The sequence below is a fragment of the Lissotriton helveticus genome, chromosome 8, assembly GCF_964261635.1.
Source record: "Lissotriton helveticus chromosome 8, aLisHel1.1, whole genome shotgun sequence".
NCBI classification, from domain to species: domain Eukaryota; kingdom Metazoa; phylum Chordata; class Amphibia; order Caudata; family Salamandridae; genus Lissotriton; species Lissotriton helveticus.
In genome coordinates this window covers 946,291,317-946,316,786 of record NC_136069.1, presented here as the reverse complement: position 1 = coordinate 946,316,786, position 25,470 = coordinate 946,291,317, and the positions used below count along the sequence as shown (strand labels likewise).

General features: G+C 43.2%; 1 protein-coding gene across 1 annotated transcript in view; it reads right to left on the bottom strand.

Annotated features, from left to right (window-relative positions):
- The window catches only part of LOC144773031 (organic solute transporter subunit alpha-like), a 782,029-nt gene that overhangs the window by 440,500 nt on the left and 316,059 nt on the right, over nucleotides 1-25,470 (bottom strand). Inside the window, exons 2-3 of the mRNA XM_078657799.1 lie at nucleotides 14,839-14,990; nucleotides 14,659-14,732 (exon numbers count right to left, since the gene is read on the bottom strand). Of these exons, the coding sequence (XP_078513925.1) occupies nucleotides 14,659-14,732; nucleotides 14,839-14,990 (226 nt within the window). The remainder of the gene's footprint in view (nucleotides 1-14,658; nucleotides 14,733-14,838; nucleotides 14,991-25,470) is intronic.

The following is a 25,470-nucleotide window of genomic DNA, read 5'->3' as shown; positions in this document are numbered from 1 at the left end:
AATGTTAACATTTCAAAAACATTTGTGATGAAATGTGGGTTAGGCAGCATGAAATGTAGAGCTGTCTCATTAGGAACGAAAGATTGAATGTTGTAATACCTTCTCTTACTTGGGGATCCTATTCGATAAGAGGGGGACTTGAACTCAGGCGATTAAGACCAGGAGGTTGCTGTTTTCAAAAGCTGTAGTTGCACTTTTAAATTTTAGTAGGAAGTTGGGAAAATGGGCACCAGAGGTCCTACTACAGATTTACAAGGCTAAATCCATCTCCATAGCCATTTATGGGGCAGGCATTTGGGGCTACGAGAAAGTTAATCCAATACGAAGTATCAAGAACAGATTTTTAAGATTTTTATTGATTGTCCCGGATAGCACTTCCACTTTTATTTGCCACACTGAATTAGGTATGTCTTACATTTCTAATATATGCAAAATTCAACCTGTACTTTTGTGGCATAGGATCTGGACCTCGGAACAGTTGGAATTAAACAGACCGGTGCTTAGGGACTGTAGTTCTCTGAATCGGGCTCTATATAATAAATGGCTGGAGTATTTTAAAAACTTTGTCTGTAATCTTGGCCACCCTGAATACTATTTGGAGCCCCTTAGTTTACAAGACGTCCAGAAGAAAGATCATAACATTAGTTGTTTGAATTACCTGGAAAACATGAGAAGATTCATGGAATTGCAAAAATATCGGTTCAAGCCCACTAGCTAATAGTTCCTGTTGACAGAATTCAGCCTTATTTAGGGAGGTTAACAAGAGAACACGATAGATTTTAGTTGATTCGTCTGAGATTGGGTATTTTTCATAGGCTTGTTACTTTCCCAGCCCAGAACGATTGGTCAAATGAGTTGCGTAAATGTCCATGTGATGATGTATCCATTCAATCGACTATACATGTTTTGTTCTTTTGCTAATTGTATTCCTGTAATAGGAAAAGGTGGATTCTGACGATTTTAAGAAATAGCGGTTTAAGACAATGTCGCCCGCTTTCCTGTTTATACAAATATTAGGAGAAGAACAGTTGATTGTTTCAGTTTTAATATTCTTAAAGAATGTTTCGAAATGCAGAACTTCAATCATGATGTAAACACGTTTTAAATTCTATCTGTCTTTGTTGTGTATTGTTTTTATATGAATTTTTACAAATTGGTGTATGTATAAACTGTGGTTCATATTCTAATGTGCTTTTATGATTATTATTTTTATAATCAAATAGAGCTGATTGAATAGAATAGACCACAGTTTTGCTACTTTGCACAAGTAGAAGCAATTTGCAGTAATCACCAGCTTGCTTGCAACTGTTCCTCTCTTTTAAGGTCTGACTATAGAGAAACAATAGTTATCGTTTCAAACAACCAACATAGAACTAATATAGTGCTGACTGTCATTATCATTTTCATGATTGCTTTATTGATAGGTTTGAGTTCTCCTGTAGATGGTATTCCTGGTAAGTTCAACCCCTATTCATTCCTACTACGTCACACCCTGTAGAACACTATGACTTTGATTTTAGGGTTTTGAATAAGGATGCTTCCGAGGGAGGATTCTATTTAAATGTCTTTTTCAAATTATTAATTGAATATTCATACTTAATGCCGGCTAAGGGCTGTTATGTCTGCACTAACTTACCCGCATCTTTAGAAGAAGGCATGGCCTACCATCACAACCCCCTTCCTCATGCCACCTCTTATAGCATAGGTTTTAGTTTATTGTATCATCAAGATAATTTTGAATATTATTTTTCAAAGTATGATTTGGTCCTGTGACGAGTGCCTATGTACAAACATCTGAATCCCCATGCTAATGCAAAGGAGATGGATGCTGTGTGACGTTTCTTTAAGTCCTGAGGGAAACTTAACACTGCCAGTGTCCATAGGCAAAACGTGACTTATTTGTTAAGCCCAAATGAGAAGAAATATATTGATGTTTGAGAGACAAGAGAGCAGTTATTGAGGAAAGGATGTGAAGAAATATTGAAAAAGATAAATGGGGAAGGAAGAGCAGAGGCACAGATATCTGGAAACATAACCTAAGCTGAGTTTAAACTCGAAACTAAAAGGAAAATTATGCTTGGTGAAAAGAGAGGAGAAGGTTCCAAACTTCCAAAGGGTGGGATGGAGTGATTGTCATCATTGGTTTGAGGTTCTCGGCTACACAGATCAGATATTTGCAGGAAATTATCCCATTAGCCCGGGAGTTTCTTCTGTGTGCAGATCAAAAGCTTATTTTAAACTTCCTGCCAATTGAATGGGGAGCTGCTACCTAATGTTAGTATTTTCTATGGTGTATCATGTAGATAATGTGGATACTTAAATGGTTCAAATTTCTGCTAAGCCTAAGCATAGCAGTAGTGCATCACAAAGAGTGAGAGATATTTTTGCAATTATGATTCCCTCTGCGAGTGTTGTTTTAAATGACTTCAAGATTCGGACGCTTTCAACATTAGTGAATAAGCTTGCAACTAGTACAGCTTGAGTTTTGCCAGCTATTGATACTGAGCTAATAGCTATTAGATCCATGGTCTTGCAAAACAGACTTTCTTTAGATATTTTACATGTAAAAGAGGGTGGATTGTGTCAGATGCTAAAAGTTAAGCAATGATGTTTTTACATCTAGGACAAAAGTAAGGAGGTTAGAAAATAGGTGAATGTGACAAGGAACAGCCTCCCGATGAACAGTTGCCGCCTTACCTGTCACCCTGTCCCCTCCTCTATTCACAGACTCCTCCATCTAAAGAGCGATATCCCTTTAAGGCATCGGCTTTCCTGGCCTCTCCGGCAGATCACGTGACCTGCTCAGCTGACTTTTCCTCCTTCAAAGAGGAAACGACGGAGGAGTTGGCGTGCTCGCCTTGGATTCACCCGCCCGCACCGGTGGAACCTGAAGTACAGACCTTCTTCATGACGCCCAGCCTGGGAGGACTACGTAGTGTGGCAGACCCAGGAGGGGAACCGGAGCAACCAGCCCTGCAGGCGGAAGGACTCGTGAACGAGGACTCAAAAAAGAGGGAGCCGGACCCGCTCCGGCACAACGTTGAAACCTGCCACGGCCCCGGAGGGTCGTGGCTTACACAGGTACGGAGCCGCCTGGGGGCCGCCTGGGGTATACGGAAGACGGGAGGGAGCGGCGGGACACCCGCTAAGCCACCCTAACGGGAAAACTGTTTAAAACGCATAGTCTATGCAAGGCGCCTGAATCTCACTAATCATCACTGGTGTCGGTCGGGTGTTCTTTTGCTCCATCACTCCCTTTTCCCACTTTCTATTTATTTTACTGAACAACGTTTCCTTAGGAGGTCTTTTCTTTGTTCCACCCCCTTCTCCCTTTCCCAATCGCTGTCTGAACCACGGAGGAGTGGACCTATCCAACGGAGTTCAGGAACTGGAAGAATCAAGGCCTCCTACTTAAAGCCTGTTCTCTGCGGCAAGAGAGACACAAAAGAACATTTTTTCTGTTTTTCCCTGATTTTCAGTCTATGTTTTATGTCCAGGAAACCTGCCCAAAGATAATAAAAGACCTTTTGTTGTGCAAACCAACCTCTGTCTCCTGGGCTCCTTCTCCTCTGTGCCACACGTGGTGTCAGAAGAGGGATAGAGCGCCTCCCTTAAACAAACAAGGAAAACCTCATCCAACAGTTGATTCGTGGTCAGGAGAAGCTTGAGTGGGCTGCTGAAAAACAGATGACGTCCGCCCAGGCTGACAGGGACTTATTTAGAGACACTATGGCGAATCAAGCAGAAAGACTGCAGGAAGTTGCCGATGATCGCCTTCAACTCACCACCCAATTACAAGTCCGTGCTGGCTCAGGTCCCAATATTTCCCTACAGAAGTACATTGTGGGCGAGGATCCTGATGCGTTCCTTCTAAATTTTTGAAAGGGCAGCCAAATGGCCCTTTTTCTTGGCTCCTCTTCTTACCGGAGAGGCCCAGGCAGCATACCAGGTGGACAACGCGAATGGACACACCCCATACCAAGAAATAAAGGACATTATCTTAGACCACCTTGGTATCAATGCGGAGCCTAACGTATTAGATTCAGAAAGGAGAGAGGTACAACCACAGATAATCCGAAAACCCTTTATTTTAAGCTCAAAACAGCCGCTGACAAGTGGTTAAGACCCCAAACCAGTACTAAGGAGGAAATTATGTCTCGCATCTATTTGGTGCAATTCATAGAAGCATTGCCTTATACTATACAGCGCTGGCTCAAACAACATACCGGTTTGACCGGCGAGGAAGCTGTAGAAATGGCGACGTCCTTCTATAGAGCACAACCCCGTACCCTACCCTGGGACTTTGAGAAACCTGCACGCTCTTCCCTTCCCACTACCAAACCAGAGAAAAAACCCATGAAGGCCCAGGTTGAATCCTTGAAGACAAGGCAGTACCGTCCGGAGCTTATACCTGTAAGGGGTCCCCAGTGTTTTGAATGTGGGGATTGGGGACACATCGCCAGGGGCTGCCCCAGAAAGAAAGCACATGAAGAACCAATGGATATAGGATGTGTTCCACGATCCATCCTATACTCTGAGGAAATGGGACAGAGATTCTATGTAAGTTTGCATGTGGGAGGTGTCCCTGTAAAAGCCCTTTTAGACCAAATGGGCTGGTCCTACAAGCCAAGCTCGGGGTTCTCCCCACCCTTCCCGAAGAGGTAATCTTAGGCCGAGATAATCCTGCTTTCCTAACACTCTTGACTAACACCCTTGACTTCAAGAAAACGTCCGACTCACCACGACCCTCACTCCTCACACAAGGCCCCTGGCTCTCCAATAAAAGCTATCTCTATGCTCAGCACAACGACCCCACTCTACAACCCGCATGGGATCATGCCCGACAAACCCCGGTTTCCCAAAATCCTGTGTTTAATTTTTTCCATTTAAAAAATGATCTACTATAAAGGACAGCTAAAGCAGGTGATACACTTCAACTTGTGGTACCTCAGGCTTTTCGAGAACAAGTTATTCTTTTTGCACATTCCCACCTGCTCACGGGCCACAGGGGGGCCCAGAAGACCATAGAGATGTTACTACGTCACTTCTATTGACCTGGCATATTTGTGCACGTCACCCGATACTGTCAAGAGTGCGAAATATGTCAAAAAGGGAACCCATACAGACCACACCCAGTGCCCTTACAGCCTCTTCCCATAGTCGGAACTCCTTTTGAAAGAATCGGCATGGACCTTATAGGTCCACTACCACGAACCAAGAAGGGCAACCTTTATGCTTTAGTGGTAGTGGATTACGCCACTAGATATCCCAAAGCGTTTCCCCTATGTGCCCCTACCAACCAAAATATCAGCGACAAACTTCTGGAATTTATTCTCAAGGGTTGGTTTCCCACGTGAGATCCTCACAGCTCAAGGGACCCCCTTTGTGTCCAAAGTGATACGAGAAGTTTGTAAGTCACTCGACATCTCGCACATTAAAACGTCGGTGTATCACCCCTAGACGGATGGCTTATGTGAGCATTATAATTCTACCCTGAAGTTGACCATAAAGAAATTACTGAGTGTAGAAGGGAAGGACTGGGATAAGCTCCTCCCGTTAGCTCTGTATGTTGTGAGTAGCCAGACCCAGTCCAGTTTAGGCTGTTCTCCTTTTCAACTCTTATACGGTAGGGAACCTCGTAGCTTGTTAGAAATAACCAAAGAATATTGGGAGCAAGAGAAGGAAGAAGAAACAAAGAGCTTTCTAGAATACACCCATGACCTACGCACCCGCTTACAGAAGTTAAGAGAATTTGCAGACGCGAATCTGGAGAAGGCCCAAACCAGACAACAGATGTTGTACAATAAATGGGAAAAAATGGCGGCACCTCCAGTAGGCGACTGGGTACTGATCCTCAACCCCTCCAGTATGCCAAAAATAAGATCAGGGTGGCAGGGCCCCTTCAGAATCGTACAAAAGGTCGGGCTAACATCAACCACGTCCAAGTCAGTCCCCGGAGAACCCAGCTATATCACATAAATCTCTTAAAGAAGTGGTTGGGTCCTCCTCCCAAAGATCTCCACATTGTTAATCCCAAAACTGAAGAGAGCACCCTAATCCAGCTCGTATACAACCAAGATCTCACAGAAGAACAAAAAGGTGCACTGCAGGACACTCTCTTACTATACACCTCTTTGTTTTCTGACCTCGGGCCGTACCTCCATGGCTGAACGTTCTATACAGACTCAACCCGGTAAGGGTATTAAACAAAAGCTGTATCGCATCCCTGCCGCCAGACGAGAGGCCATAGAAAAAGAAGTCAAAACCATGTTAGCCTTGGGAGTAATACAACCATCCCAGAGTGAGTGGTCCTCGCCCATTGTGTTGGTGCCGAAACCGGACGGCTCTGTCCGATTCTGCATCGATTTTAGAGCTGTCAATGCAGTTTCCAAATGTGATTCCTACCCTCTCCCACGTGTGGACGAGCTGATTGAAAGGCTTGGTGACACTCAGTATATCACAACCCTTGATCTTACTCGCAGGTGCCTCTAAGACTCCAAGACCGGGAAAAGACAGCATTTTCCACTCCAGCTGGCTTGTTTCAGTTCACTGTCTTACCTTTTGGCTTGCATGGGGCACCGGCCACATTCCAGAGACTCATGAATAGGGTGTTGTCGGAACACCAAGCCTATTCATCGGCCTATCTAGATGATATCATCATCTATAGCCCCACGTGGGAGACCCACCTCCAGCATTGTCAGCTTGTCTTCCAGGCCCTCCGAGATGCTGGGTTACATATCAACGCGAAAAAGTCCAGGGTTGGATTTCAAAAAGTCAAATACCTGGGCTATGTTTTAGGGAATTGCCATATCGAACCACAAGAGGAAAAAGTAAGAGCAATAACCCAGACTTTCTTCCCAACCACAAAAAAAGAGGTGAGGGCTTTCCTCAGGCTCCTCGGTTATTACCGGCGTTTCATCCCTCAATACTCTGAGCTCTCCTCACCCCTTACTGATCTCCTCAAAAAGAGTGTGAAATCCAACCACCTGCTACAACCACCCCCTGAAGCCCTACAGGCCTTCCAAAATCTGAAGAAAGCCATCACATCAGGTCCCATTCTCAGATGGGCTCCTTATCCTCTGCGCCACAGTGAAGAATATTACTGGAGTGTCAACAGAACTGAAGTGTTTTCTGCGGTAGGCACTTGGCTTAGTAGTATTGGTAGTGGACTTTTAGGCACTATATTAAGACCTATTTTTATTGCTGGTGTTTGTTAAATTTTTTATTTGCTATGGTGAAGGCATTTGATATTTGACGACCAAGAGGATGACATTTGAGGCAAATGGTACTAAGAGAAAGAGGGAAGAAGTTAAATTGGAGGAATAACAGTGTAGAATTTTGGATGAGATGAAGGAGTTGGAGAACTCTAAATGCAAGCACCAAAAGACAACATGTTTGGAAGCTGGGCTCAGAAATGTTGATGTTTTGTGTGATGACTATTCTAGTCATGGGGGGGCTAAAGCAGCACAATTTAGTGCTCCACGCATTTATACATTAATCATACTCATTGTGCGATAACGATATAAACTTGTGTGCGCTGCATTTACCTGTAGTAAGCCACATATGTACATAATTATAATCAATGTATTTACAAAGCTAACTGTATCCAGTTGGCTGCCATCTTTCTCTAATCTAAATGTTGATATGAGTTGCTAGTAGATCTGAGCCACTCTAATTATTTCTTTATAAATTGCATTCCATGTTTCATGTTCTTTTCCCCTCTGCAGGTGCTTTATCACGGAGCACTCGCTAGTTAGAATAGGTGCTTGTTTACTGTTGGTTACTGTTATACTAGAGTGAGACAGTCTAAGTGAAACTTTGCCATGTACATGCAGTACGTGGGGTGGGAGAGGGCCTCTTGGATCAGGCAAACTGGACTGTTGCTAAATTCAAGGCAGTACAGATGCACATTTCTTTGTTTGACACAGGAAACTTGGGGCGTCTATCTACTCCCAGAGACCATTGTCTACTGATTGGAGGGACGAACTTCCAGAAACTTCTACTTAGTATTAATTGTGTGTTTCATAGACTAGTTTAGCAGAAGCGGTCCTGACTTCGCGGAGAGAAAACATTTTTGTACCGATTCTCCTTGCCCAGGGTGTTGAAGTTCATGATTGAGCACCTGTGCCTTTCCCCTAAACCTTAATTTGGTTTTTCCAATGCGGACTCCTTCCTATTTGAAGTTCTCCATTGTCACTCCCAATGCCTTATTTAGAATAGGGAAATGTCTTTATGAAACCAATTTGTTTCCTATTCTGCTCTCTCTATTTCATCATACTTTACATATTTTTCTTAATAATATACGAAATTAGATTACATAATTATATTGATATACATGCTTTTTGGATAAATTGACCTACGAAAACTGGTGCTGTGTATTTTCAATTCATTTACCTTCATGGTTTGGATACCATCCCCTCTGTTGTTTTGGTGGAGCTACATCTGTTTCCCTATAATTGAAATGTGGGGTTTTGTTTGGAAAACTGCTGGTTGCTCGTCTTTGAGGAACTTACCTGCCACCAGTCCGCGAGGACTGCTATGCTGCGCACGCTGCCCATGCAGACAAGTTCTTCCCGCCGCACTTGACGCGGGTCGACCAGGACTACCAATCCCAGCATCCTTGGCCGGCGCCCACCACCGGCGTCATACCGAAGCACCTGGAGGGGCTTAAAAACACTTTGGGCCTCCCGCAGTGCGGGACGAGCGGGGCGTGCCCGGGCTCTGCCCAGGCCAAGGGCGGGCCCATCCGCACCCGTTGAAGCCAGGAGGAGGCAGGAGAGGGCCACCTCTCTGTCATCGGCCATCCAGCGTCTCCAAGGACTTGGTCAGTGGTTTTGAACTCTAACTACAACGGCTGCCCTCTTGACAGTATTATTTCTCTTAGTATTTGTATTTCATTGATAGCAATTAATCATGAGTAAGGGCATTCGTAAGGGGGAAGGGATTCCAGGGGTCGTAGGAACACTCAACGCATTTCATCTGCGGGCTGAGTCTGTCTTATTCACGAAATTGAGCTCACCCAAAGGAGACTCTCTCTAGATCCCTGACGAGCCTCCACTGGAGTTCCTCAGGCTGGCCCTTTGTTAATCCCGGATCCACCTGCTGATTCCATGCCGCAAGTGGCCCCAACGCCTCCATTATCCCTACCAAATGACCCATCCACCTCAGTTAGTGTCCATATCCTTACTCCTTCCCCTCCAGCCAAGACTCTTACACGCCAGCAACGGTCAGTTCAGGGAAAGGCAAGGGAGGGCGCTGTCACCATTACAGCTAAGAAAAGGAAAGCGGGTGCACTGCCACCAACTATTTATCAGGCTAGCAAAGTGACAAAAACTAGAGGGGCAGCTTGTGGCAATAAAGGCAGCTCACATGTGGTTGTAGATACAAGTACTTTCAGTCCAATAGATAACAGAACACAGGCCCGTTCTCGTCATGTGTCTAGTGACCCCGAAGACCGTATCTTAGTCAAATTTGAAGAAAAACTTGCAGTACTGCTCAACCCTTTACTAACTAAGCTGTCAGATATTGACTTAAGATTGATCAAAACTGAGCAACAACTTTTTCTTCCAAAACCCACTCCATCTAATGGAACCGCTAGCGGCCCCAATGTATCCAGTTTGGTAACAGTCGCTGCAACACACTTGCCTCCCATTGACGTTGGCACCAGCACAAATACAGCAGCGCATGCTCCCTCTACAAACCCCGTAGTATGCTTGCTAACACAGCAAAGGCTGGCCCCACGTGGGAACCAATTGGGGGAAAAGACCAAGGCACGACTTGGGGTGGTTTGGCTAGGTCATATGATTCCCTTAATCTACCACCGGAAGTCACGCCATACACTATTATACTCTCTAACGTGCCTCCTCTACAACCCAGCACCGGGGAGCATTGGGCATCACTTAGGAATAAGGCACCCCACCTGCTAAATAACAGGGGTTGGGTAGCCATTTATTCCAGGAATTCAAAATGATTCGTAGAATTCCATGAATAGGGAAATCACCAAAAACCAGTAGAGGTGATTGTGTGGTGTTGAACTTTGGGTACCCCTTGATTGTGAAAACCATCCTAGATAGGGCTGGGACAAGGCAATTAAGTGGGGAAAGCGTTAGTATATTACCATTGGTTTTTTTTTTTATCGAAATGTTCCTACCCTAATAACCGGAAAGGGCACTCTTAGGGCCACATCTCATGCCCAGGGATCATATGATTACAATGTACCCATTTACAACAGATTTGAGTTTCTTTCTAATCTGGAAGAAACAGACTGACTGAGTTGTTTATCATCTTCTGAAAAGACCTTATCCCAATTGGCAGACTTAGGTAAGGGCGATCAAGTACTAGGCCATACCCCAAGCGACGTTCTACCTTCACACACAACAAATGGGTTAATACTGAGCACAAACCTAGGCTCGTCTGGAAGTAGCAGGGATTCTGATTGTGGGATGGCACCCGTAGATAATTTTAGTGCAAATGAGGTTGATTCCTCTGCGATAAGGTGTGGCATATGCCCCCAAGTAAGAAATAGAGTTTCCAATGAAGACATTGCCGGGCCAAAACTAGCTTCTTGGAATATCGCGGGACTGGTAACCAAAACAGCCTCCATCGAATGGTCTTCACTTATTGAGGAACAAGATATTCTATTCTTTCAAGAGACATGGGCTGTGGACCAGGTATTTAGCCCAGGCTATATAAACTTCTCTATAACCGCTGAACAGGGTCAGCGGGGTAGACCCAAAGGGGGCTTGACAACTTGGGTTAGACAGTGTCACCAACATAAGCTAGAGGAGATTTACATTGACTCTAGGGACATTCTCGTTATTAGGTTACACCAGGGAAATCTTCCAGATCTCCTACTCATCAACCTCTATTCCAGGGGCTTGCAAGGAGGGAAGGCCTCAAATACTGTAGCACTTCTTGACACTTTTCTAACAAACCAAAGAGGTCAGAACAATATATTAATAGCTGGTGATTCTAATTGTACTTTCGAACCCCTGGATTTCCAGGACATGACTTTTAATATAGAGGAGGGCGAAAAGTGGTTGATCCCTCCCTTGGATCTTTCTGCAATAACAAGGTGGTCTAGTGCAGCACTCTAACTTAAAGTATTCTGAGTGGAACATGGGATGAGAGCAGCCAACGGGCGAACCAGATCAGACAAAATTGGGATGCCAACATATATTAGTGGGCAACGTACTAGTCATATAGACTATTTTATTATTAATAAGGAGTTTTGGCCCAACTTACTAGATATGATGGTCTGTGATTGACCAGAAAGTGACCACAATCCTTTGTTGCTCTTCTTACGGCACTTGCATCCAAATTGTGGAGAAGCGTCGATATCGCGTGTAGACTTTGTAGAGGCACAATTGACAAACGACACACAACGTCTTAAATGGGCTAACGAGGCCAACAAAGTAGAGCACATGAACGTAATAAATAGGTTGATTGCTAACGCCATAGATACTCTCCAGGGTGATGCTGCGCAGGAAGCACACATTCACAGAACTGTTCAGGTCCATGAGCACCTTTTTAATGAACTAAAAAAAAAATGTATTACCAAAAATAAAAAAATCAAAGAAACCCCATGCCACAAGGCTGCCGCCTGGTCTAATTCCTCCTGCCGTTCTGCCTACATAACCCTAGCGTCAGCAATCAGGACTAAAGATAGGGATTCCATAAGAGAGAAGAGGTCCGCATCTAAGGTAGTGTAATCGCAGGCCAAAAGGGTCTGGGATGAAAATCACTGGGCTGATCTTCTCAAAGCATGCTCAGGGAGAGATATGACAGCCTTGTTGCATTTGGTGAAGTGGGGGAGCGGGGACCCAGGAAAAGTTCCTATTAACTATGTGGAGCATGAACAGTAGGTCCTACACTACAAAGGCCAGTTCTCATGCGATTCAGACGCCCATGATATTTTTGTAATGCCGTCCCCATCCCAACCCTACACATAACCAAGAACGAAGTGGAAAATGCCCTTCTTCTGCTCCCCAAAGGCAGGGCTCCTGGACCCGATTGCATCCCTGCTGATCTGTTCCTCCATGACCTAGACACCTGGGCATTATATATTCAGCTCCTAGTGAATGCCATCGCCAAGGGAGCATCGATGCCCAGTACATGGGCAGGAGCAGTAATACTTCTCATTTTTAAAAAAGGGGATCGCTCGAAACTGGGAAATTACAGGCCCATAAGCCTTAAAGACTGTATTCAAAAGGTGTCGGCAAGGGTGGTGCTTGGTAGAATCCAGGCTTGGATGAAGGAATGTCATATCCTCTCCGATCTTCAGGCGGGGTTTCGGCCAAGCACCAGCACAGTAGACCAGGTCTTAAGGTTTATTCTTTTTTATTGGTGCACTGTAACAGTGGGGAGAGGCACTATCTATGCAGCCTTCGTGGACCTCAAGTCAGCATTTGACTTGGTCCAGCGCCCTAAGATGTGGTGTACTCTCTTTAAGTTGGGTATGCCGCTGGATATCCTGGCATTTTTCGTCAAATTACATACGGACAACTATTCTCAGGTTAGATGGGACGCGGGGGGCAGTACCACAGAAACATTTCCGGTTGAGAAGGGGGTGAGACAGGGTGCGTTCTAGCACCCACCCTCTTCTCAGTGTACATCAACGGGGTAGTGAAATATTTTGAGGACTGCCCCACAGATGCTCCGTCTTTAGCAGGGACTAGGATCCATCTACTAATGTTCGCCGATGACACTCTTATTCTGTCTAAGATGAGACAGGGCCTCCAACATGCCCTCAAAAGATGTGAGGAGTTCTGTGCGGATCATAATCTTATTGTCAATGTTGACAAAACTAAGTACATGGTACTACATAACTCTAAAAAAGTCATCGGCGAAGTTAGAATGAAAGAAGGGGCCTTGGAACAAACAGAGATCTTTTCTTACTTGGGTGTAACTATAGACAGAAAACAAAGTTGGAAGCCACAAATAGACTGCCTTACTGTTAGACATGCTCAACCTTCAGGTGCTTTGCTCAAGGGGCACAGACATTCATACACCAAACCCATAGCTCCTGTGTTACAGATATATAACACCAAAATTGGCGCCTCAGTCCTGTATGGGGCAGAATTGTGGGGATATGCCAATTTGGATTTCCTAGTTCTGGGACAGAATAATTTCCTAAGGTCCCTAATTGGCCTTCCCCAATCGACCCCATTAGTACCCCTTTTCTGGATTTGGGATGCCATTCGATCAGGGATGTGGCACACTATAGGCCAGTAGCATATTGGAGGAGACGTTGGGTGACTCCTGAGCTCTCACACTATGCCCTGGCTCTTTTAGAAGTCAGGGATTTAGATGTAAACAGGAACATTTTATGGTTTAGATGTGTCAAAAATATACTCTATGAGTTGGGGATGAGGACCTCTCCAGCCGGAAGCATATTTCCAAGCAAAACCGAGCTAAAGGCAGCCTACTGGCATATGAATAATACGAAACGTTTTGCTGCCTCTTCTAGTCCCACTCTGTCTAGAGTCTTTTATGAACCTAAATATGAGGGGTATTGGGATTTAATTACATCAACCAGAGACAGGAAACTATTCCACCAGTTCAGGGTGAGAACATTACCTACAAATGCTTTCACCTCTAAATGGTGTAACACAAATTCAAACACCAGCAATTGTCCCTTCTGTCCGGACAGGACTGAAACACTGGATCATATCTTTTTCGGCTGTCCGGCTAATTGTAAACCCAGATGTAGTTGGTTGAAACCCATATGTTCTAACCAGGGAACAAGGTCCAGTAGTGAGGCTTTTAGAATCCTTAAAACAACAGTGGATGGTCCTACTGTGATCGCTACAGCAAAGTTCTTGGGCTGTGTATGTATTATCAGATGGATTGAAAAGTGGTACAGGTAATTGTTAATGTTTTATCAAATTTCAAAATAGCACCATGCACTTTACTGTACTGTTATGATGCCCCATTGAATATTTAAAGCTGAAGGCTGATTCTCTATGTAGGCGGTCTACCATGGGTGTGTTTTAGAGCTTTTTTAACTTATTTTTTATTGTTTTATTAAGAATATCCAGTGTGCTCATTTCTAACCAAGCTAATTAACAAGTTTCCTGTTTTAGAAACATGTTGCATTGTTCTATCTGGTCTCAATAATTTTGTTATTTTAACTTTTGTGATTTAAAAAAAAAAATCGAAATAAGGTTTATTAATTGAACTGAAATGTGTTGCTAATGCTTGCCCCTTCATACGCTTCTAGTCTACAATCAAAGACCCATAGACCAGTGGAGGATCCTGTACGACGACTATACTAAAATATTTCAGTACAGGGACATCCGCTGCATCAATGTCTACCCAACGAGTGCAGACCTCAACAAATCAACAATAACAATATCGCAAAAACAGAAGCAAAAGATTTGCATTCAAAGCAGTGACTCACTGTGATTTGAATGATCCAATTTCATTTTGTGACGTAGCTAAAAATATTTTAAGCCTGATGAAGAAAGCCATTGAGAATATACTTGGCATTGGCATATTTTACAGAAACGACATTAATTCCCCACATGATGAAGGATAACTATATAATGTATTATTTTGAGATAAAGATATTTATGGATTATATATATATATATATATATATATATATATATATATATATATATATATATATGCTAGTTAAAAGTAAGATATACATACACCGCTGCAGTAAAATCAGTAAACATGGCCGCTCGAGGAATCCACATCCCGATGCATGATGTGACCGCAATCACCTAGAAAAAGATTTTCAGGGCAAAAAAAGATTGGTCAATAAATGCTTTATAAAGCTAAAATAGAGGCACATAGTTGCTTTTAATTTTCTAGTTTCTATGCACTTACTGGGGCTGCTGCATTGACCCAAACAAAGAGCGATCTTTTGGAGGACGGGATTTTTTTATAGATATAATGAACTTCTTCCACAAATACTAAATTTGCAACCAGTGTCATTAGAGTCAAGATGGCAAACAAAAATATGCCTGTTAGGTCCAAATCTGAAAAGAATAATAAACATATTTTGGTCAATGTTTAACAAATAAAGTCAAACAGCACAACAAAACTTCTGATTTAATGATGAATTACAAAGCCACATTTAAGCAAACTCATAATATCAAGAGTTCTCTTCTAATATTTACGATTATTACCTGGTCCTTTTAATCTTTTACTCACTTTGCACAATGGCAATTAATAGAACATAGCTGTGCAGTAAAATTGAAATGTAGTGGTACCCAAGCATAATGTCAGCACAGAAGCTTAACGCAGGCTCCTTCAACCCATTCAGTGCAGAATAGCCCCTACTTTAGGGGCCCCCTGAAATGTGCCCCCCAACAGCCCATCCGCTGCATTCCATTTAGCGTGAGTCCATGATTTTCTGTGAGATAAGGAAGCTTCATTTTGCATTATGACCCGGTGTCAGAAGCTAAGTAGTGTTTGGAATATGGCAAAATGTCTACTTATATTGGTAACATTATCACAGATTTTTTCTACTTAGACCAATAACAATCAAATGGATAAACTGCACTCCATTTAAAACTAAGAAGGAGGTCTTGGGTTTAGTGACTACTACCAACTGTCCTCCATTTTATCAGCTGCTACTGTTGTGCGTTAGCTGATGGTCTGAAATCAATTCAAGCCCTCAACTTATTTACGACAACTGACATGTATACAGGTCACATGAGGATGGAGAGCATATTGATCTGAAACTCGCCATACACATGCTCAGTGGGCATGTCAGTCAGCTGCTGGTAAAGTTCAGAAAGTAAAATAAATCAGGAGGGGCGTGTCAAAAATGGAGCTCTAGCAGTAGCGCCTCTGCGCTGCTCCACCACGCTGAATCACAAGCAGGCGGATCCTGGGGGACTAACCTTCCCGGGACACCAACATTCGGCTGGGAAGCACTGGGCTGTCTGGAGACTGCGATCGGATTGAAAACAATAAGCAGAAGCCGCCCAGGTGACTGCCTGAAGTCAGGACCGATCGGAAGCAAGATGGCGGAGAGCTGGCTTCGCTGAGGCCGAATGAGCGTATGTTGTGTTTTTGTACTGGCACTTTAATTGTCACGAGCTGCCTCGTGTCTTATCACTGATGACACATGGATGTTCCATGTGTCATCGGTGATCAGTTGGAGCAGCAACACATTGTAGCAGCAGCTGTGCCGAGTTGCTAAAGAGGTGTTGGCCTGTAAACTTTGTACTTCAATAAATCTACTTTGGAAACTTACCGATTCCGGACATATTTACACAACAGCGGAGCAGCTGGCTTGGGGTCCCGGAGCTGCGAGGGAACACGGTTGCAAGGAGAGAATCACCCTAAGGCACGGCGAGAGGCCTGAGGCAGTGCGACAAGCAGACAGAGGCTGCCACCCCGTTATCACCCAAAGTCCGGACAGAGCAGAGTAAGATGGAAGAGAATGGCCGTCGCTGAGGCCGAGTGAGCGGGGAAGTGGGTTCAGAGACCCGGAACCATGAGGGGCGTGGCTGCACAAGGAGGGACATAGGAAGGCACAGTGAGAGGCCCGGTAAGCCATCCGGGCCTCGAACATAGAAGAGAGCAGCTTGAGGGGAACGACCAGTGCCCGTCCAGTGCCTGCATCGACCAGGAGCTAACAACCCGCGAGTGGCTCTCTTGAAGCTGAGGACACCGAGCGGGGAGCTGGAAGGCTCCGGGCCATCCGGAGCCCTAACAGAGAAACAGCGAATGCCGGTAGGTACGAGACACGCTAATTGACCGGGGTGGGGTTTTTAGTCTCGCAGAGAAACGGTGGATTGGGTCCTGCCCCCCCTCCTACGTCGCTGCACCATAGAAGATCATCACCAGTGGCCTGCACCTCCACACACGGTGCCAGTGGAGGTCGCTGACTACAAGGCCCTGAGACAAGCCCTTATGGCCCTTCACTAGGCAATCTCTGCTGAGTGCGCATCGGAGTAGCCCCAAACAAGCAAACGGCTATACAGCAGTGGACCTTGGCCCTTCAGCAGCTACAGAAAGGAGTCCTATCCCGCCATTAACTTGAAGCCAGGGTTTGCCGGGCAACACATTGACACTGAATGATTCCGGCTGGGCACACCCACCAGGACCGGTACAACAAGGGGGAGCCCAGCTTAAGCGTCTAAACTTGCAGCCACAGTAGTAGCCCCTGCATTTACCACATATAGCTCAATCTCAATCTCGGCTAATGCTGCCGCACTGTCAAAAGTTTCTGAGAATCTACAAGGCACAGAATAAAGGATCTAAACCGGAGACTGCTCTCCCTTCTTTGTTGTGGTCACTAGGGCCCCGGCCGGCACACCAACCATTGAAAGGACGTCCAGCTGGACTACATGCATAGAGCTGCCTGCCCCTCATCGGCACCTGGCTCCCCACAGGATATCCTTACGTGCCTTCACAACTACAGGCGAAAAGAACTCATAATATCTGCAAATGGTGCAGCAGGTGCAGTAGCACTAGACCCAAAGGTTGTCACTCCTCTGAACACATAATGTTGCTTTTTTTGACAATTAAACAAGCAGTCACAATTGCAGTTACCTTGCAGTTAAAAGGGACTTGATTTGAATGGTGGAGCAGGTGCAGTGGCACCGGGGCCACCAACTCTAGGGACCCCACTAAACCCAGAATATTGCTAAAATTTAAAACTAAACAGGCAGTCACAAGTGCAGTTCCCTTGCAGACAACATGTCATGGTATGAATGGTGCTGCGGGTGCAATGGCTACTGGGCCCAAACGTTGTCAGTACTCCTCTAAACACCTGTCGTTGAACCATTTAGATCGCATCCTGCCCCAATCTTTTTTGAGAAAGTGGGACTCTTGTAGGAGGCATATATTGCTTGACGCGTCTTTATGGTTCCTAGTCCGTTGGCTAGTGAGCCCGCCTGAAGACCAATCTTGAATTCCTTTGCTTTCCTGGTTGCTCCAGTCTTGCTCCAACTTCTCCCCAAAAGAGCCTTCACAAGTAAGGTCTTTAGAGAATCCTCTTCGATGAGGACACAACTGCTCCCCTTTGTGCCCTTCACGCTTGGAGATCACAGACTCCAAGGCATCAGAGTTTGCATCTAATATGGACAAATTAATCACCAAGACTTGGTTCGGCAAAATTTTGAAAAGAAATTGTCTACTTGATTCTCTAAGGACCTTACTTGTGAAGGCCATTATATATGGCTCGACCATCGTGGCAGGCTGTTTTAGACACACAATAATATTGTGGACTACAGGGGTCAACTGTTTACAATAAGTCATAGTCCTGAGGATGGTCTCATCTACGCAAGCCTGAGAAACCGAAACGTCGACAAAGACACTTTTCTGTTTTGAATTTGTTTGTATTTAGATTTTGAGAAAGTGTCTAGAGATGGAATTGTGAAGGTTTAGTCACTATAAAAGCCGCCTTCTGATTTCAATGTCTGTATTATTCTGAGTACCCTTATGAATTTACAAGATAAAATTGACTATATTTTTTAAGACATACCCGTGTCTTTGCTGCTTATTATTATAAGTTATTTTCTTGCGAAGATTGATTCTTATACTCAAAAGGAATTTGTTTTCAAATCATTGTTGAATAGCACATTAGGCAGATAAATCACTATTTCTGCATTTGACTAAGATATCAAATTATCCAACTGTGTATATTTAGCAAATCCCTTGAAGGCACATTTACCTATCCAATCTCATCATGACAAGCTTGTGGCTCCGCTTAAGCATGGAGTAAATGGGAAATGTAAGAGAAATAGTCACATTTTCTTGTGATAGAGCGCTTACAGCACTCTAAATGGTATGGGTGTACTATACTCATGGTTTAAACGCACTCACATGTATTTTTGTAAATTGCAGTGTTTCGTGATTATTAAGATGCATTTATTCAAGGTTATATTAGCATTAAAATTTAGTGTACACATTGAAGTAGGACTTTGTCTGTATTAAAGAAACTTATAATTCCTATATGTATAATGTGCAGGATGAGATTATACTCATGCAATGTAATTTGTGTTTAGTTTAAATTGCCTGCATTGTAAGCCCAAAGTGCAAGTTGTTTTGAGTTTTGTTTCTCCTTGGTTGCTCAAGGATTATAATTAAATGAATCCTTTTTGTGCCCGAAGACAGTGTGTTCTCACCCTACTGCAGGTGCAGGAATTCGACTTTGATATTAGTAGATTTAAGGAGATACTCGGAATGTCGTTGAAGAAAGCTGGAAGGCGAAAAGGGAGGACGCCTTTCGTGTCTGGCCTATCTTAAAACCAAGGCCACTGAAAGAAAACCCAATTTAATTAAAGCTTCTGTGGAAACTTGCTGAAGATGTTGCAAATGGAAAAGTACCATGTGACGTATTGTGGGTTGAACATTTTCATTGTATGATACGCAGGGACAGATTCGAGAGACTTCTGCTTATTTTCAGAAGAGAAGGAGCATCTTAGAATGATCTCCATAGCTTTAAGCTATCAGACCCATTTGACGTGATTACTTCTTAGGAAGTCAACACGTGCTGACACCTTTGGGATAGGATAGCAGGGAAATAGGTAGGATCTCCAAGTAGAGCAAAGTAGGGAAAGATATTTTTGTTTTCTTCACTAATGAAAAGAGAATTGGACTCAGCTTATATTCTTTCTTGCATTTTGATATTGGAGTTCATCATATTATGCCTTTTGTGCAGAATGAATTGTATTCGTAGACTCAGCTCCGTATTGATTTTTATGTACCTATATACTCTGATATTGAGGTGTGTTTATATTCAATTATTATTGGCCATATAATAAACTCACAAAACTGAAATTTGGAGTCTGTGGTCCTTTAAAGCATGACTAAATTGAAAGTATTACCTTAAATTGTTTTACCCCCCTCAAACACTTTTCGCAAAAAGACCATTGGATCTAAATTTAGTAGGGAAGACAAGGAGTAAATGTAGCATAATCAATTGCACTGACCATCTTTGAGCAGTTGGTTAAGAGCATAGCCACTTAAATTAAGTGATTTAGCAGCTGTGGTGTTTTTTGAATGAGTATCGTTTATCTGCATTTGCCACATAATCCAATATCTAATACATAATTTACAGATTCTAACAAAAAAAATTCCAACTCAAATTGCCCAAAGTTACTAAGGGGCATATGTATCAAGCTATTTTTCCGTTCGCAAATGGGCCGATTCTCCGAATTGGCCCGTTTACGAACGGGAAAAGGCCTTTTGGGATGTATCATCCCAAAAGGGCATCGCAAATTAGAGAATCGCAAAATTTGCGATTCTCAATTTTGCAATTGCATTTACGGAATCGCAAATTGCGATTCCTTAAATGCAATGTATGAGGCACAGAAAAAGTGTGATTTGGCCTTAAGGAATCGCAAATTACTACCAACTTCAAGTTGGTGGTAATTTGCGGTTTCTTTGAAAAATTCACTTTTTTGCATTTTCCAAAGCGCCATGTTGTGCACATACATGCCCTTAGGGCATGTATGTATGCCACATGTGCACACAAACTTATTTCAGGGGTGCAACAGGGTGTCCTTTTGACACCCTGGCACCCTTGAAATTGCATTCTCAATTTGGGATTCTCTAATTGTGAATCTCAAATTGAGAATGTATTACCATTCATTCCTATGGGCCTCCTAGCCCATAGGAAAGAATGGGAAGGTATTCCTCAATTGCAATTTGCAATTTGCTAATCGCAATTAAGGAAAGCCAAGGAATTGCAAAATATTTGCGAATTTTTTATAACATCCCGTTTTGTGATTCTCAAATAGCGATTCTCTAAAAATCGCTATTTGAGAATCGCAATAACGGTATTTGATACATATGCCCCTAAATCTGCAGTGACATGTGTTGGTAAACAGTGGAAGGCCATTTCAGAGGTTGAACGGCCTCCTCTCTGTACATTGTCCCCGTAATTGGGAGCTGAACAATTTCTAACAATGTGAAATGTTTTCCCAGATAGTGTTAACTTGTGTGACAAGCATTGGCAAAGCCAATAGGACGCGCCTATGCAAGATCTATTGGCTTTGTCAGTGTTTTTTTAACTATTTTTTACAACAGTCCGGCTGCTAAAAAAAAATGGGATTTACAATGCAATAGGTCTTGAAATTGCGATATTTTGAGCTATTCGAATTGTAAATCACAATGCCTTTTATTTATGTGTTTAAAATAACCTGTAATAATAAAAGGCATTGTCATTTACAATACCAATAGATCAAAGTTTCTAAATGCAAGACCTATTGCATTGCAAATGCTTGTTGTTTACAAGCCCCCCATGCTGTACTTTCATGTTACTAGAGACCACACCCCTTTCTTTAGATGAACAGTGTCTAAATAAAAGGTCTGCAACCCATATTAAAGTAAAAGCGTAGTATGGGGCGCTTTTACCCAAAAAAGAATTTGTTTGTCAAGTTGACAAACAAATGCTTTTTTTGTGAAAGTGCCCAGTGAAAGCATGCACGAGGCTCTGAATGCTGTAGGAAAGTATGTAGTGTCTGCAGTAGGTGAAACGCATTAAAGAAAATAGTGCTTATAGATTAAATATGACATACTGTGTAACAACCAAAGTAAATGGGCCTGTCCTCATGGGAGGTTACCAATGAAGACAAGGCGGTACTAAAGAAGGACTAACAAGTCTATTAAGGAATCAGAACCCAGCTTTTAAGAAGGATAATGACACAAGCCAATGATAAATATGGCGGAGAGTGTGCGGGGCTTCATGTCTATACTCCAATATAGCATGCCTCGAAGAGTAGCGCACGCACTGCCCAGGCTCGACCTAAAAAAGAATCACTATGACGTGGGTTAATGTTGGCCATGTGCAAATGTTTTATTTTTTAACTTTGGCAATCATTGACAAAGCCAAAAAGTAAAGCTATTTAGCATTGTAAATGTTTCTTTTTCCATATCAAACTGCAGCGCAGCTGCCATGCAGCATGGTTGAAAGTAAAAAAAAAAACACCATGTGGCCAGAGTTGACTGCGCTATAGTGTTTTTTTTCACTTTGAGCCACGCTGCTGGAGTAGCGAAAGTTTGGCTCCTCCCTCATACATCACAGATATAAAGTATATATCTGCACTTAGAACTCCTCACTTGTGTGTCCTAACGTTATTAATGTAAAATGTTGCACTTAAATGCCGTACTGAAATTAATTCACTGTAAAAATAGAAAATCATATACCTTATTAAACCTTATTAAAAATTAAATATAGTATTTGGAGTTTGGATAAACTAATTTTCACACTATTAAAATGTGTTCACATTAGAAACGAGAAAGATTTATGTAAACGTGTGCACTTATGTTTCGCATTGGGATTCATAATGTAGTTCTTAGTCACACTTTTATTTGTGAATTCAAAGATACTTTACATTTACTTAAAGTGCAATGTAAATCAAATGTTGAATTTATCTACTGACATGTGTCATTAATTTGTAGTTGTACGTGCACAATTAACATGTATTAATGTGCACCATTGAGTTATACGTTAACATTGACTCAAGAAGGCCTGCATAAAATAGAGTTTTTTAATTTCTGCTTGAGTGTCTTTTCCCTTGCAGATATGCTCACATGGTTTGTTAATTTGAGAATAGATGCAACTCTGTACTAGCAATAGAGAGCCGAAGAAGAAAACCTTAACATAAAACACGGAGAACCAGAGCATAAATTGCAGTAATGTATCAACGTGTCGCTGGTGACCAAGGACGATGTTGTTCTCTGGACTAGCCCTGGGAGAGTCTGCTAATGTTGCAGCTCACAACATGAGAAAGCTTCCTCTCTAATTCCACACCGACCACCTGCGGATCCCCCACCTTGTTCAATATCTACATGGCTCCGCTCGCACCCATCGCCAGATTCCACTGACTCAGCATCATATCGTACGCAGATAACACCCAAATCATCCTGTCCCTATCCAATGAACACCACCAAATACAACATTCAAGAAGGAATGGAAGCAGTCGACAAGTGGATGAAGAACAGCAGCCTACAACTAAACTCGGACAAAACCGAAGTCCTCATCATGGGCCCACACCCGATGCCCAGAACGACATCTGGTGGCCCCCTGACCCTGGGAACTCACCCTCCCCCACCAACCACGCACGCAACCTCAGAATTATCTTGGACTCCGAACTCACAATGGACCACCAAATCAAAGCTATTACCTTCTGCTTCCACATCCTCTGCCTTCTACGAAAGACCTTCAACTGGATTCCCCTAAAACACTTGAAGACGGTTACCCACGCACTCATCATCAGCAGAGTGGACTACGGCAATGCACTATAAGTAAAGATCAATAAGAACCTCACCCGCAAACTCCAGAACATCCAGAACGCCACCGCGAGACTAGTCCTCAACCTACCGCGCCACTGCCACATCACCAAACACCTGCAGACCCTACACTGGCTACCCATTGAGAGGGGAATCACCTTCAAGCTTCTCATTCATGCCCACAAAGACCTCCACAATGCCAGACCCGCCTACCTGAACCACCTCCTCAGGTTCCACGCACCCCAAAGATCCCTCCGCTCAGCCCAACTATTCTTGGCTACGGTGTCACGCCTCAAGAAGTCCAGAAAAGGAAGCCGCTCCTTTTCCCTCCTCGTGGCCAGAGCATGGAACTCTCTCCCTCTCCACAGCCAACAGACCCGAACACTTTCCAAGTTCATGAAGGACCTCAAGACCTGGCTCTTCGACCAATCAACATGAACATCCAGGATCTGTGCAACCCAACCCCCCTCCCTGTCCACAGCGCCTGGTGACCCTTACGGTGAGTATCTGCACTTAATCAACCTTCATTGATTGAATGGAAAGGTCAATGAAGCCTCTGATTGTGTGAACAAGGGGTGTTACGCAGAATATTTTTGTGGTATTAACTAGATTTTTGTGGTATTAACTAGTGTTCTCATGGGTTGATGTTGGACACTTTTCCCTTGGACTTTGAGAGGTACAGCCCTCTAAGATTTCCCCTTTTATTCCTTGCTGAGTGTTACATAATATATAAAAATGAAAACAACTGTCACAGTGCACACCACAGGAACCAAAAACCCCACAGTTCTTATAATACAATCTTTAGTTAGAAATGAATTAATTTATTTCATTTTAGTTCATCACATAAAAAGTAGTTGCCTTTTTAAACAATAAAGATAATGGAAAAACATCCAAGATATATACATTACTGTATGGCAAGATCTCTAGGGCCTAGATTACCAACAACCCCCCCCACGCACTTTCTCAAAAGTAACTCTCACACAAAACAATCTTACTGAATCAATGTCATACTTCAATCATTCAGATTTCAAATTCACAAATCAATAAAAAACAATCACAAGGACTGCTTTTCTTTGTGTGTATAGACCAGGAATGACATTATTCATGCAATAACATCTCCTATTCTAAACATTCAATTGGTACATGTCACAGAGTTTCTACATCCAATGTTGCTCCGATTAATTAAATGTCTGGCCAGTTGTAGAGTAGCGCTGATGCGCGTATCGGTATTGACCCGTCTCTGAGGTCAACCTTCTTCAGGGCGCAGCCAAAATTAAAATCAATAAACCTACAAAGGTGCAAGGGGGAGGTTTATTGGAAACGAATACCAGGGAACACCTGGCAGGATAAAGGAGAATCGATCAAAAAATGTGTGGCCTATCTTGAGCCACTTACATATTCAGGATAAACGACAAACTAAAACAGTAAATGTGTGTTCGTATAATGTTACCCCAATGTACAACCCACTTAATGACAGCCAAATACGTAACCGAAAACAGAAAAAATATGAAAAGTATCAACATCGTATTTTGATAGGACAGACACCCAGACAAGTGTATATTACCACATATAAATTAAGAAAGGGAAAATCTAATCAAACAAATGTCCTCAATGTCACCAAGTAGGTTTTCGTTTCTTTAGCTACGGACTGACTCAAACAAGGAAATGATGGCTGGTGGTGGTAAAAGTGTATGTTTTATGTTTTTTAACATGGACTGGGAATGGTTTACGGTTCCAAGCCAGGCAGAGAGTGGTTTTGAGGTATCTGGAAGAAAGCCAGGCTCATATAATGATCTTGCAAGAGACATATTTGGTAGCAAGAGAGAGCAGGGAGCTTTTCACTAGACATGTTTGGATTGAGAGTTTTGTGGTGACTGATCAAGGTCAGTGCTGTAAAGGAGTCACGATCTTGATGAGGAAGGGCTCAGGGTAGAGATAACCCGCTCCCAAACTGATAGCAATGGGAGGTGGGCTTTAGCTAGGATGAGTAGGTATGGTTTTGAGTTTACATGTGCAGGATAATTTGGGCCAAATGTGGAAGACCGCCATCATATCGTGGACCTAGAACTACATTTAGCAGAGTTCTCTGTCTCCCTAATTCTGTGGGGGGATTTCAACACTCTGCTGGACCCCATCTTAGATAGATCAACCCAGAGGGAGGGGGCTAAGGCACCAAAGGATGAGACAGGCTCTCAGAATCATGCTTCAGGATTTTGGATTGGTGGATGCTTGGCACTATCTAAAAAGTCAGGAGAGAGGATA